The 15,489-nt window shown below is 36.8% G+C and overlaps 1 protein-coding gene across 1 annotated transcript in view; it reads left to right on the top strand.

Annotated features, from left to right (window-relative positions):
* Positions 1–8,948, top strand: part of LOC111864814 (IDLSRF-like peptide) — a 108,883-nt gene extending 99,935 nt beyond the window's left edge. Inside the window, exon 4 of the mRNA XM_023852343.2 lies at positions 3,355–8,948. Coding sequence (XP_023708111.1) covers positions 3,355–3,548 — 194 coding nt within the window. The 3' untranslated portion in view covers positions 3,549–8,948. The remainder of the gene's footprint in view (positions 1–3,354) is intronic.
* The last annotated feature ends 6,541 nt before the right edge of the window (positions 8,949–15,489 follow it).

Genomic DNA, 15,489 nt, shown 5'->3' with positions numbered 1-15,489 from the left:
ACAACACATGAACGGCGATAAAAACAAGAAGTGGCCGCTGCAGCACCGTAGATATAGGGCATGTACCCTGAAAAACTTTAATTGAAAAATTTGAAAAAGAAAGAGAACAAAGATCTTATAGACATTTTAACTTGAATTGGGGTTTAAAAAGTGCTAATTTAAAGATCAAATTGACGCGTGTAGATTGACAAAGATTTTATACCATTGGAAAGACTGGTGTTTTTAAATTTTTAACAAGCAGTGTAACAGTTGCGTGAGTGATACACACCTGATGATGGCCATTTAGGGCCGAAACATGTAGTGTGGAAGAGGAAAAAGAAGTAAAAACTACAATAAAATTGTTGCACTTAAGACGGTATTTGTCCATATATATTGTGTGAGTGTAACAGGATGCTGAAATATAATATTCTAATTACTTCTATTTGGCATAAGGAAAAAATTCCTGATCAGTGGAAGGAGTCTATTATTGTACCAATGCACAAGAAGGGTGATAAAACTGTCTGTAGGGATATCACTGCTATCAACTTCATAATAACATTTTATCCATTATTCTTCTTTCAAGGTTAAGTCCATATATAGATGAAATTATTGGGGATCATCAGTGTGGGTTTCGACGTAACAGATCAACCATAGATCAGATCTTTTGCATTCGTCAGATATTGGAGAAAAAATGGGAGTACGATGAGACAGTACATCAGCTATTCATAGACTTCAAGATAGCCTATGATTCAGTTAGGAGGGAAGTATTGTACAATATTCTAATAGAGTTTTGGATACTCGTGAAACTAGGTAGGTTGAAGAAAATGTGTTTAAACGAAACGTACTCGTATAGTAAAGTCCGTGTGGGTAAACATTTTTCTTTTAAATTTCCTATCCAGAATGGCCTAAAACAAGGAGATGCTTTATCGCCACTCCTTTTCAACTTTGCTTTAGAATATGTCATTAGGAAGGTCCAGGGAAACCAGATGGGACTGAAATTATATGGGGCACATCAGCTGTTGGTCTACGCCGATGATGTGAATCTACTGGGTGATAATGTAGATATCATAAAGAAAAACACACGAACTTTAATTGACGCAAGTAAAGAGGTTGGTCTAGGAGTAAACACTGAGAAAACTAAGAATATGTTACTGTCTCGTCAACAAAATGCACGGCAAAATCATGACATAAAGATAGGAAACAGATGTTTTGTAATTGTTGCACAGTTCAGATATTTGGGAACAACGATAACAGATGGAAACCTGATTCAGGAGGAAATTAAGAGGCGATTGAACTCGGGTAATGCTTGCTACCATTCAGTCCAGAACCTTTTGTCTTCTCGTCTGTTGTCCAAAAACATAAAAATTAGAATATACAAAACTATAATTTTGCCTGTGGTTCTGTATGGGTGTGAAACTTGGTCTCTGACATTAAGGGAGGAACATAGACTGAGGGTGTTTGAGAACAGGGTGTTGAGGAGAATATTTGGACCGAAGAGAGATGAAGTGACAGGAGGTTGGAGAAAACTGCATAATGAGAAGCTTCATAACTTGTACTCTTCTCAAAAATTAGAATGATCAAGTCAAGGAGGATGCGGTGTGCAGGGCATGTAACACGAATTGGGGAGACGAGGACTGCGTATAGGATATTGGTGGGAAAGTTAGAAGAAAAGAGACCACTGGGAAGACCAAGGCGTAGGTGGGTGGACAATATTAAAATGGATCTTAGAGAGATATAATGGGATTGGATGGATTGGATTGATCTGGCTCAGGATAGAGATCAGTGGAGGGCTCTTGTGAACACGTTAATGAACCTTCGGGTTCCATAAAACGCTGGGAAATTCTTGAGTAGCTGCAGAATTGGCGGCTCCTCCAGAAGGGCTCAGCTCCATGAGTGAGTAAGTAAGTAAGTTAGTTAGGAAACGAAAGAGAGAAATTTTCCCAAACGAATGGTAGGTGAGCATTCCGTGATTTTAATTTGTTCTTAGTTTGGCTGGCAATGTAATTTTGATTTGCTAGTAACTTTCCTAAATATCTGAACTTGGTTATATTTCCAAAATATTTACTAGGCATTTTATTAGCAGAACTTTGTCCTGCATTCAGTTGACAACTCTAATAAAATTTTTAAAATTGCATTCTAGATGGGTCAGTAAGTGAGACCAGAACATGTGGAACGTGAAATCAGAAGTTCTCACGGCAGTAACCATGAACATTACATTCTTCTAAGATGTGACGCCATGCAGTCTGGTTGGCATTTAACATTTCGGAGTAACCTGCTGCCTCCATCATCGGGGTACTTTCTAAACGTTAGTAGCCATCTACCAGGCTACATGATATAACATTTGAGAAGGCAATCTTCAGATTGTATAAAATGTTTACTTGTTTATCAACGTTTCAACTGCTGAAGTTATAACGCTACGAAACAGATACGACGATTTTAAAAAACTATTAGAGTGTCAGGATCAAAAGAAATAATCGAGGCCTGCATCAAGCGATAGTTTCAGTACTCACTTTAATAACAGTAGGAAACAGGACAATTGCAGAATAACACATCACTCTCCCCCAGAGTAGACACATGTGCCTGTTAATGTTTATCGGAGTTAATGGATTTCTGGACTCTGTATAGAAATTACTGTCAGTGATTTTAAGGCAATCACAATGTTTTATATGAATCTCTCATATTCATTCATTCATTCATTCATCAGTAATCTGTCAAGAGACAGGTCCACAGTCTCTTTCAAAACAGTTCCACTTCTTGATGCGATCTAGAGCTTTCTCCTTCAAATGAAAATATCCTCTTCTGTCCCCAAGGTCATCCAGCATCTTCTTACGTCTTCGTCCTCGTCTTCTGGTCACTTCTATCCGCCCCTCTATCTTTCCTTCAATAACTTCTTTTAGAAGGCATTTACCGCGTAAGATATGACCAATCCAATCCAATTAGCCTTCCGTTTTCTTATTTCGTGTAGGATATTCCTCTGCTCACTGTCTCTAAATAACACGTCTTCATTTCTCACATAATCGGTCCAACTTATCTTCTCCATCCTTGTGCAAACCCACATTTCGAAGCTTTCCAGGTGTTTCTGATCTACTGCCCTAAGTGTCCAAGTTTCAGCCCCATACAAAGCGATGCTCCAAATGTAGCATTTCACTAGTTTCTTTCTCAAATTTAAGTCCAATTTGCTGGTAAAAAGATTCTTCTTCTTGCTAAATGCAGCTTTTTCCATGGCAATCCTAGATTTAATTTCACACGTACACCTTCCATCATCTGTTAACAAGCTACCCAAATATATGAAGCATATATTTTATCTATGGAAACTTGGGGCTTTTTTTTTTTTTTTTGTGTTTACTGAAGATTTGATTTTGCCTCTTTTTCCAGAATCTCAGACCATCGAAGACTTTGGAGCGGCACTGCATTTGATGCGTTCCGATTTGGAACATTTGCGTTCCGTCTTCATGGCAGTAGAAAACGGAGACCTGGGGATGCTCAAGAGTCTAGGCATCAAGGACTCCGAACTGGGTGACGTCAAATTCTTCCTTGAGAAACTGGTGAACACCGGCTTCCTGGACTGAACCCCCTTGCCCTTCACTCTTCCTGTTCGGAAAGAAACGCAACGTCATTACTTCACTTCCTTCCTTGCTCCGTTACATGTCCACTCCTCTTTGTTTCATAAGCCTGAATTGACTTCTGTAGCCAGTCTGATATCTCTCTGTCGTCTAGCTGTCCACCGACTTCAGTATTCATGGATAAGACATATTAATGTCAATTAATGCAGTAAGACATATCATTAACAATACAGTTCTAAACACAACCCATTATATATATCAGACATGCCTATCAAATTATTTGCGTATTGCTGCATTTCATGGATTTAACTTTGTTTTATTTGTTTTTTACTCTAAAAATAAGTTAAATGGGTGGAAGTAGCAATATTACTTCCCTATTAATTCCTACAGATTTTGTTAAGTTGTATTTTGCCAGTCACTACAGAATTAGGATCATTTGTATTAAAGTTATGGAAAATGTCGCTGGATCAGAAAATAATGTTAACTCAAAATTTTATTTTACAACTCTGTAGTTTTGTTATTTGACTGATAGTTTGCTTTCATGATAATGATCGTTTCCACGGACTAGTGATTGCGTGCTTTGTTTCCTGTCCGACCGTGATCACTACACTACTGTCATCGATCTTACAACTTTTCGCGGGATCGTAAATAAACAACTTTTCTACATTCTCTCTGTCTCAAAAGAAATTTTTCTCCAAATCAACCCTTTCAGATGCTGTGGAATGCATTTCCTTACACTAACTTCATTATTAGTACCCTTCTAGAGATTCAGTTTTGCTGCGCACAGTAGAGAATCAGTCTGTTTGTTTATAAAACAAATTCACTTGACTAAAATTGTACACAAGTGAAATAAATAACAACACTTTCTACTTGAACAGATGATGTGGGCTAGACGGTTGTGTGTGGCCAACATACCTATGTGCCCCCCTACACCATTTCCTTCATGTATCACAGAGATGATTTTAAGTCCTCTTTATCAGCAACCGACCAACAAATATGAAGAAAAACATATTTCAAGTTCAAATAATGTAACTAATCAATGTTAATTAATGTAACAGAATTCATATAATTTATGTATTAATCAACAACCAACTCATCACTTGTCAGTCTTTTAACGTATTCAGATGTGTGTTTAAGTAGGTTGTAGGAATACAGCTATCAGATGAACACATAAAGAAGTCATTATCTCTTTAATGGTCTTAATTTAATAAGAACTTACATTTAAGGTATTCAGTTTGTGGTACAGGATTTTAATATTTGATAGAATATATTGAAAACAGTATGTGTATTTGTAACACAGACTTATTGCCTGATAATCTATCTATACCATGCCGACGGTTGAGTGTGTTAGAACGAGAATAACACAAATAAAATAATAATCCAATATCTTATTTCCATATTTTCGGAGAATATTCACTAAATAATAAATGATGTAAGCTTTAAGTGCATACATTGGAAGCCCGTTACTGTGCTTTTCATATGCAATTGAAATTTCCTCTTTCCATAACTGAGCATCCTAGAGGCATTTTCATATGGCTGAAGAAAAACAGAAAGTCCATATCTCTTGGCTCGTCTGTATTATTTTCGCTTTCTAAATAATACTTTATAATTTTAAAAATGTGTATGAGTGAGCATTGTTTCTGCTTTCGCAGAAGAGATACCTCCTCCTCACAGTGGCTGGCCGAGCATTCAGACAAAAACATTCTTCTTACTCATGAAAGCCCAATAGGTAAGAGATAAATCAAGCATCCAGCTCCTTCTTCAAGATACCACTTACCTACTGAAGGTCTTTACAGAAATCAACTCAAATATAATGTCGGCACGGTAGCACATTTGTAGATGGTTTAGGCCTAGGAACGTGAAATACGTATCACTGATAATCGTTTCTAGGAAAGTTTAGAATTAATTTATAGTCATAGTAAAATTATATAATTAGGCGCAATCTTGTAATTTACAAATCAAATACGTCGCTTATAATTTTCGTCTTTTCTCCGGTGTATTTTCGTAACATTTCTAAGATATTGTGTAATATCTGTATAGTCGACATAGATATCTATTGGAGTTCATGTACCTTTTGCAGTAGATATTACTTACGAAGAGAATTTAACGCAACGTTGTGTGATATGTAGTGGGCAAGACATGTGGGTTTATAATGATGTAAGTTATGAGCTCTTATCAGCACCAGTACAATATTACATTAATTCAAGTTTTGTGACTCCATCATTAAACAATTACAATATTGTGATCGCATGGTAATCTTTCCTCCACAGTGACGAGAACAAATTCATTTCATGAAACAAAACTACCATCACTATACACAAACATGGAATAATTTACGAAACTTCTTGCTTACGCGCCAATTACATGATCGGGAAAACAGGCCTAAAATGAGCGGATGACTGTGAAGTAGATGGAGATTATTAGAAAAAATTCCTTAATCTCTGTTTTCTTTTATAAACAAACATATGCGTGTATCGAAGAAGAGAGTGACATCTTTTTAATGATAACACCACTTCGCGATAAATATATAAATTGAATTGATATATAAAAATTAATAATATAATTAATATATTTGTTGTTGTATAATATATACGTATATATATTATTTAAAAGAAGTGTTGGAAGGGAACTGTTCCCACGTAATTTATAAGTATTAAAATGAGGGAAACCTGTGCTTTTGCTAATTACAATTCTTTGTGGGCTGGTGTGATGTCAATAAATGTGCAAAATACATAGTTTCCTTAATATTTTCATCAGTCTTTGTGAAGGATGCGCAGAAGTTAAAAGAAGGTGATGGAAGGAAACCTAGTCAGACGCTGTTATTTGCTCTGAAACTTTCTCACTTTCAACTAATGACGTGTCATGCTAACAAGTAATAGGACGTATAAATGTTGTATGAAACATAGAAAAGAAGACTATTTAGGCTTTATAAATTAACTTTTGTGGGACTGTAAACATTGTATTACTCTCTAAAACTTGAACCGAGAGAATTCATTGCCCGTGTAACAATTAACACAACCACGAAAGTAAATGTTACTAAGAAAAAGTTACAACGGGGTTTATACTGAGCTGAAACCTTTATGAATTCAAATTGTTCTCGTATTTCTCAATTAAATTAGGGGCTATAAGTAGGCTAACATGACAAGACATGTATGAACCAGTAACTGAATTAAATTTGAGCCTCTTAAAAAGTTTAGGCTCTCCGAGCAAAATTTAAGTTATAAAAGTGATTATAATTTTGTGGTAGTAATATCTTATTACAGTACTATTATCCTATTGAATTAGCAAGTGTATTCTATACTTCAGGCGGACTACGAAAGAAACTGTGATATATATTCATAATATTGTTCTAATTATAGAGAGTATTTTTTGTAGTAACGGACTGTATGGTTTCGATTATTGTATAAGGTCTCAAAATTATATTATCAGTTGACGTAATTACTGATAGCAAATGCGACTAATTTAATGTATCTTTTGTAGGTACTTAATTTTTTGGAGTAATACAAGGCCCATATCTGCAGCTAGTTGTTATTTTCATATTTAAGCGCCATTAATACAACATAAAGTTTCAAAATATAGTCCAGACATAATTTTCAGTGAATTGGTTGAAACAAATGAACTTATTTGCCTATAAATGTGTTTGTTATAAAATAAAAATGACGTCCAAATAATACATATCAACAGTGCGGCCTGCATTTTGTACCACATAATTGAAACCATAGAGAGAACCCTTCAATATTAATTTAATATTTATCTTACTGTATCACGATTTCACTGTTTCGCATTTAAAGACTTGGGAGATATCGTTAGTATGTGGACTTTAAATTACCAAGTAAAGAGAACATCGGTTCATGAAAAGTAAAGATATTATTTCCTGTTTTCTGCAGATCTGTTACAAAATACTGTTTTAGATAAAGTTCAGAAGAACAAAACGGCTAAGTGAAATGAAGAAATTGGCACAGAGTTATGATTTCCAATGAGAGAAAAATGATATGGCCATACACCTGGACGCATAACATGTGGCAATTACTTTTCCCCTTCATGAGATCTGTACATACACAAGTCTCAATGTTTTTAGAATATATATATATACACACATTATAGTAATTATATCTCTTGTCTTTGTCGTTTTAACTAACATACTGTATCTAGTTTGTGTGTGAAGTTTTGTAGATGAAGAAGCGCGCGAATCCTAAACAAAACTAAAACACACTACACACATAATAAAGAATACCATTATGAAGGTCTTTCATATTGTAACCGTGGCTGGATGTGTGTACATATCAAATTTATGACTATTAATTATTACATTAGAGATAAGACCTACTGGCGAAATTATTTTCAATCGCCATTATACATAAGTTAGAATATATACATGTGTATGCAACGTTTCCACAACTCCCCAACACTCTAACCTTTTACTATACTTCTCAGATTTGCTCGTGTAATTTGAATATGAGGCAAATCTAAGAAATACAAACAAATATTTATGTACTAGTCAGAGGTGGTTCAGACGATAGACAATGACGGACGTCACGCTGATGGTATTATTATTCTTATGACATCTAGATAACGACCTGACACGAATTATATATAATACACGAACATCATAAAACGCAATCACCATCACGTGGATTTATGTATATTTTATGTTAAGATTCTCGTTCTTGACTTGTCTGTTGTCTGATACTTTTGTTTTAGCTAAAATAAATGTCCCCAAGAAGCACCGTATTCATGTCTCCCTTTCCTGCCCATCCATCCCTTAAAACATGTCCTTGGTGAGAGCTTTTTCCTTTCAGGAAACAACCTCCTTTCCTTGTCCGCCCCATATTCACGTATATACAGATTCAAAGGTATAACCGAGGTGATGTTAAAACAATTTAAGCCTCGCCTTCACAGCGTTAGACTGTGACAAAGGAGAGATGACAGATATATTGCCTCAATTTTGTTTAGTTGTGAACATTATAATTATATGATAAATATATATTTTTGACGAAATGTGCTAGTTGCTATTCATGTACTTTTTTTTTTTGCTTTCTATTTCTGTATAAATACATTATATCGACAGATTTGAAATATTTCCTACCTAAAATACTTGATTGTTTATGGGTTACTTATCAGATAAATCATTATGTACAAGGTATTTGTTGTACTCCATTACAACCTACTTAGTACACACGATTAAAAAACAACCATACTAGAAATGTATTCGGGAAAATCAAAGAGGAAAGAAAAAATATATTATACACACGCAACTATTGAAATTCCAAAATAAATTATTCCTGAAAACCAACAAAACTAGATATTTTACATCCATGTTATAAAAATAACAAATTTGTCATGTTTTATTTCTGGAATTATATTTAAGTCCTCAAAAATAAAGAACTTACATTTTTAGCAAACTTATCAAAGAATTTTATTTGAAGGCCTAACAACATATCTAGCCCTTCCACAATTTCCTGTCCCACACAATCCAGCATTATATTTAAAATATTAAATGTCCTATATTTAAACAAATATAATTCAATATTAACAAGTATTCCCTAATATGACCTGAAGAGTACTGACCTTGGCAACCTGAAGCAATTAGTTCAGTCTCACTGTTGTTCAACTTGCCAATACATCGAGGCTGGCACATGATGAACATGCTAATATGGCGAAACGACATACTTCTGATCACTGTTTTACATGTGGGACCTTTCATTATCTGAAAAATGTACTGTTAATGCGCATGTCACGAAAGCAAATAATACCCTAGGGCACGTCATAATTTTCTGTGCTCAAATGAAATGAAAAAAAAAACTTAGAAAAGGGTGGTGCAAATTGTACATTGTGTACAATATCCTACTTTATCCATGTGCACCGAATGTTCAATTTCCCTGCTGAAAAAGCATAGAAGTAATAAACTGGAGCAAGCTGAAACTACTACATTTCTACTCAAACATATTAACTGCAGTTCTATAGAGCGGGGCCAGGAAGGCGTAGCACCAACCTCACTAGTTCTGTGGCCCCCTCCCGCCGGAAGTTCCGGTTCCTTCCATTCAGGAATCCGGTCGTTAGGCGATGAAAAGGCGAATCAGACTTCTGGCTTTTGTGGGGCAGAGAGCCATTTCATTCGCATTATTGATGATTAACTGACTGAACAGTTTTGCGGCCCCCACTCCTCAAGCGATATTCCATTATTCATTTAAGTCACGGAGTCCTTGAGGGAAGCAATTGAACATGCTCTGGGTCAGCAGAGACTGTTGCTCAATTGTAATGCTTGTATTTATTTCATTTAGAGATTATGGAATGGAATAAAAAGGCTGAATTTCTATACCCGTTAGTCAGTGTGTATGTATGTATGTGTAATTGCCTGACTGATTCTACGTTTAATCAAATTTACTGAGACAAGGTAGATCGTGAGCTTCACGCTCTCTCCGCTTACCCTTAGAGTATTAAGATCAAAAGCAATTATGAGTAAGGAACAACTAAATCTGAATCTAATCCAATACAAATGTGCTAGCGATTTTCCTGTACACGGAATCTCACAGTGTATACAGCTATAATTAGGTCGTCTGACACTTTCTTTGGAGAAGAACCGAACATGCTGGGAAGTTGATAGGAGAGTCTCAAATAAACGCACATATCCCTCGTGATGCGATCTGCAATGACTGTAAAATGTGTAACAAAGTAAATAGAACAATTTGCTATAAAGTCTTAAATTCTGCTGAAACCTCTGCCTTACACTGCTGGATTAGAGATCATTAAATTCATGTCCGACTTAAGAGATGTTCACTGGGTTTCACTTAAGAATCCACAACTTAACATATAAAATTTCGACTTTCGATGATTATTTCATAAGGTACATTGAATTTTAGTTACATGTAATTGTATATGTGTTAAATATCCAAAAAAGAACATGAGTTAATAATATCCGAACTTGGTTCAAGCATTGAAGCCTGAAGTAGCCCTCAATATACATAATAATTTCACGCAGAAGAACAAGGAACCTGAGTTTTTATTGACGCTATCCTGCCCATTGCAGCCATTGCCTTCTGACCTAGAAGGGTTTGTTTCGTTTCGTCATTTTAGAAGAGAAATCAAATATTTAGAGCTCCACCTTCTCTAACTACTCAGTCTCAACATGACGTGCTTGCTGCAGCATGTGTATCTGTCATTATATTGATACTTATGATAATACTTCGATTTGGGAAATATATTGAAATATGTCCACTTGGACTAACAAGCAAATGGATTAATGATTTTAACTTGGTTCTTGAGGGGACTGGTTGTGAAGATGGTAAGTGGAGGGAAGTGGCTCAGAAGTCTATGTAATATTTTAAGCATATTGAAATGTCGCCATTCTTAAAAACGCAAACAGCATTATAACACGTAACCCTGAACGTCAGGGAAATGAATGCGTAGTACGCATGATAGTCGTGTATGTAGTAAGATAAATAAAAAATTATACTTGCGTAAGTTTTAATCTGCACTCGGAACAAGGTTTAACGTTACGCATATGAATGAAGACGTGGACAGAATTTTTAATGATATTTACAATGGGTAAAATATGACGTAATAGCATAAACACACTTGGGACTTCTCGTGGTAATGTTCGGAAGCAAACCCCAAGGCGTAACAAGAACTTCTGGGGAGTATCTTACAAGGCATATTTTCTTCAAATATTTCCACTATAAGGATTTATAATCATACTAGGGACATATATGAATTATACAAGAAATATGTATACTCCTGTATATATACATATTGTGGCATGCTGCGAGAAAACAGGAATAGTTTAGGAGATCGGGGTTGATTTTCTAGGCAACGACCACCGTTCCCGCTACAACGTCCAGGAATCGGAAAGCATCCATTGCTATCCAACGGCTAGCAATATCCAAACAACAAATTTTTTGAAGCAGCGTTCGATAGCAGCGGGCGAGGTTAACTCTTCAACAAGGTGTTCCCTATTCAGTCCGAGAGCAAGTCGGCCAGAGACGAATTCAGTTTGTATTTGACCTTAGAACAGAAGAGTTCTTATCCGACAAGGAATCAAGAACAGCTGCGCTCCGAGCAGAAGGCACTTCACAAAAATAGCGGCGCAAGAGTGTTGTAGCATTGGAGAAGAGACGTAAGTGAGTAATTGTAAGTGCGAGTGTACAAGTGACTGTCCAACAAAGATATTCGTTCAAATCCGAGAACCCACAAAATTTCTTGTCGCGTTGCCTAGCAAACACGCGACAATATGTTGGTAAAACCAGTTGAAGTAGCTGCTTGAGAAGCTATCACTTCTCTAGTCAAGGACAGAAATGCAGCTAAAATGTTACTACCGTAAGAAGAGAATGAATTTAAAATGAAAATGTCTATATTTTAAAGTAATATAACAACTTGTATTTTTCTGCATAAGATCGTGAAGATTTAAGACAAACATGCAATGATTTAGCCAATGCGAAATATTTTTATATACTATGCATCCTGCTGTGTATGCAAATTCTACGGTTTTTGCACTGTCACACAACAAAGATGGCCTTTTTAATTAGTGCACAATAAAGATTGAATCAAATACAGTAATAAGTCAATCAGTTTATTTTAGCAAACACGTTATGTTTTAGTCTAGCTGAAAATCGTCAGGTGTGTACAAATAAAATAAACACAGTACGTTATTGATGAATAACATGATCAAAATTGATTCAATTGTTTATGAGCCTATAACCGAAAGAGTGAAGTATCTGACACAAGACAGTGAATAAGTTCCTGTATGCATAATATTAAAATGTTCTGAAACCTAGTTATGAAGAAAATATATTTAAAACCAAACGAGATATTTCGGTAATGAGATACTTATGATGAAGACTTCGGTAAACAGGAACAAAGAACTGTCGAAAAATAGTGCAGAGAATTTTAAGATAATGTAGGCAAGAGGGAGCGCAGTGGAGACGTTCTAAACGTAAAGGGATAGGGAAATATGAGACAAATAAATATAATTAACGGATATGAATATTTTATCAGTGATTATATTGTAAAACTGTGAATCTGGCTGCTAAAAAAAAGACCTGCAGGTCAACCGATAACATGCACGGATGTACAGAGCAGGAAATAAATAAATGTATTCAATTCAACTTCAGACAATGACCGCGATGTTTCAAGATGAATTGTCATTTAATTACTAATAAACATTAATTTACAGTCTTGCACATAGTGTAACATAGGCCGCAATCTACAGGATTGGGTTAAGTAATGGCATTTCCTCTACACCTTGTTATATTGATTATGCCAAGCCAGAGCCTGTGGAGGTGAGGCATTCGGGAAGGAACCGCGTCTCTCGATATTTAATACGGACTACGTGAGAAGCAATGAATGAACTCAACTACAGTGCACGCCATACATTTGTGTGGAGTGACAGACATGGGCAAACAAGTGTACATTTCCTGGCATTAAGCAAATTTAAACTATAAAATAATTTGAGTAGACGTGTCATTAGAGTCACGAGACGACAAATCATCGGAAATGCATCGTGTCATCACTGTACAAGCAGATTTGTGTTGCCCTGGCATCGGATTGGAAACAGTGGCGCGCTATCACAGAGACACTGCAAAACAGACACAAGCCAAGCTTCGTAAAACAAAAAGATATTCACATTGCTTTAGTTACGCATTCCATGAGAGGGAGTGTATGCGTTGTATCTATATGAAAATATTATACGTTTAGCTAAAGTTACCGTTTCGCTTTAGTTTTCTTAGAATGGAATGTACTGCAACTCGAGAGACAGGAGAAATGTCTACAGATATTTTAATCATAAGATCTTACAGGAAAAGACAATTCGGGGGATCTACGCGCAGAAGATGACAGTACCGAAGTCGATTTTAAAAAATTGAGATTTCAGCCGATTCACGATGGGACAGAAAGGCAGGTTTTGTGAATGCGGTTAGGAACCTTGGGAGTCCCATAAAACGTCGAGAATTTATTGACCAGCTAATGTGAGCTTCTCTGGTCCAGGGCGGTAGATACATGAACTACACATTTACTGATGACAACTGACAACCGTAAATATATGTTTATTAGATTTTTAGGTTTATTTGAGGTCACTCTACGCCTCTCAGCTGCCGATGATCAGCTAATGTGAATTTAGAAAGGACGTGAAGGGAAGCCGTTACGGCTTAATCTGAAGTACTATCCGTGCAATCGTTTGACGGGAGTTAGGGGAAAACAAAAACATAATTTGTTGTAGCTGGTTTCTGTGTGAAGATTCGAATCCAAGGCCTCCAAAATGTGAAGCAGTAGTGCAAACAACTTAACCAAAGTGTTCTTTCTTCTATTCGAAATGTTTATAAGATGAGAGACAATCCAGAATACGTTACCAGGTGTAAGGGTCTATCAATTCCCCTTCCCCCCCACCAAAAAAAGAAAGAAAGAGAACCATGAAGTATGAAGTTAGATACTTACTAGGCCGCGCCATAGCTCAAGCGGTTAGTCGCTGGCTTCCCACCGCGGCGGCCCTGGTTCGATCACGAGTCTGGTCAAGTGGGATTTGTGGTTGACAAAGTGGCGCTGGGGCAGGTTTTCTCCGAGTACTTCTGTTTCCCCTGCCAATCTTCATTCCACCAATTGCTCCACAGTCACCCTCACCTATCACTTGGGGCTGGTACAATAGGCCAGAAGTGGCCGCAGTACAAGGGACTTAGTCCCACCCTACTAGCAATAACAAATATAGATACGTACTCAGGCCCTTGAACTACTTCAGCGCTCAATCAGCTCGTAGAACCTGACTCACTGAGTACTGGCAATCACTGTAATGCTCCGTGACAGGAGAACCAAGCACGGACGCTAATGTTTTCTTTAAATTCGCTTAGTGGGGGGGGAGTCCAACTGGGCCCACTCGGCACGGCGGCCACTGATTGATCTATTGTACCTGCCCCGGGTGGTTATGATGATGGAGAATTTGGTGGAATGAAGATTTGCAGGGGAAACCGAAGTAGTCGGAGAAAACCTGCCCCAGCGCCACTTTGTCCACCACAAATCCCACTTGACCAGACCCGGGATCGAACCCGGGCCACCGCTGTGGGATGCCAGCGAATAACCGCTTGAACCATGGCGCCGCCTACGGCCGCTAATTTCTTATCGTCTACGCTGTAAACTCGATTACATGATCTGATTTTAACAAAATTAATTTTCTTTCAATTATTCCAAAATAAACTAATGTTTAATAGAATAATACAAGTTTTGCAGAAATCACTGCGACTGTAGGAAACAAAAAATTATTTTGTGGATACATCTTATACATTTTCCGGATTATCAAGTAATCATAGACGCGCTTAAAATCTACTAACGCCGCCTGTGACTTGTGATCTCAATATAGTGAACACCATTTCAAACACCAACTGACTGTGACTTGCATTAATAGAGCCACACTCATGGTGTCAAGAATTTGCCTGCTGGCTTTAGGCCTCCATACCAAAATACCGGAATATTTGCTAATATGGAGTGTTCACTTGGAAGACAGATACTAGACAGGAGTCACACCCTTTTAACACTTCTGTTGGATGACGGCCAGCAAGTTGGATGGTTTCGAACACAAGTAATATTTTGAAATTCTGTCTTTTGGGACATGGCGTCGTGTAGTATAGCATAACTGTAAAGACATTTCGGAGGAATGTGCCATTTCAATCTTCTGGTTACACTGTAGATAAAGGCGGCATTATCTTCTGAAAATTCGGCGTACTTCGACCAGAATATTCCGAAAGAATAATCCTTGTAGTCACCACCATGAGAACCTCAAACCCCACAAGTCCATTTTCTTTTCAGATGCGTTCTCAAAACTGTATCCTGTTATGTCACTGTTCATTTGCTATTCTACGAGTATAACAGCTTGAACAATCACGAATGAGAATTTTTCGCAGATATCTGACTATTATTTCAATTATTGTACTGCCTGACTGGTCATATGGTGCAGCGATTGCGAAAAAAA

Source organism: Cryptotermes secundus, unplaced genomic scaffold (assembly GCF_002891405.2).
Source record: "Cryptotermes secundus unplaced genomic scaffold, Csec_1.0 scaffold1723, whole genome shotgun sequence".
Lineage (NCBI taxonomy): Eukaryota > Metazoa > Arthropoda > Insecta > Blattodea > Kalotermitidae > Cryptotermes > Cryptotermes secundus.
Note: the sequence above shows the minus strand (reverse complement) of the source record. Positions and strands in the feature narration are given on the sequence as shown.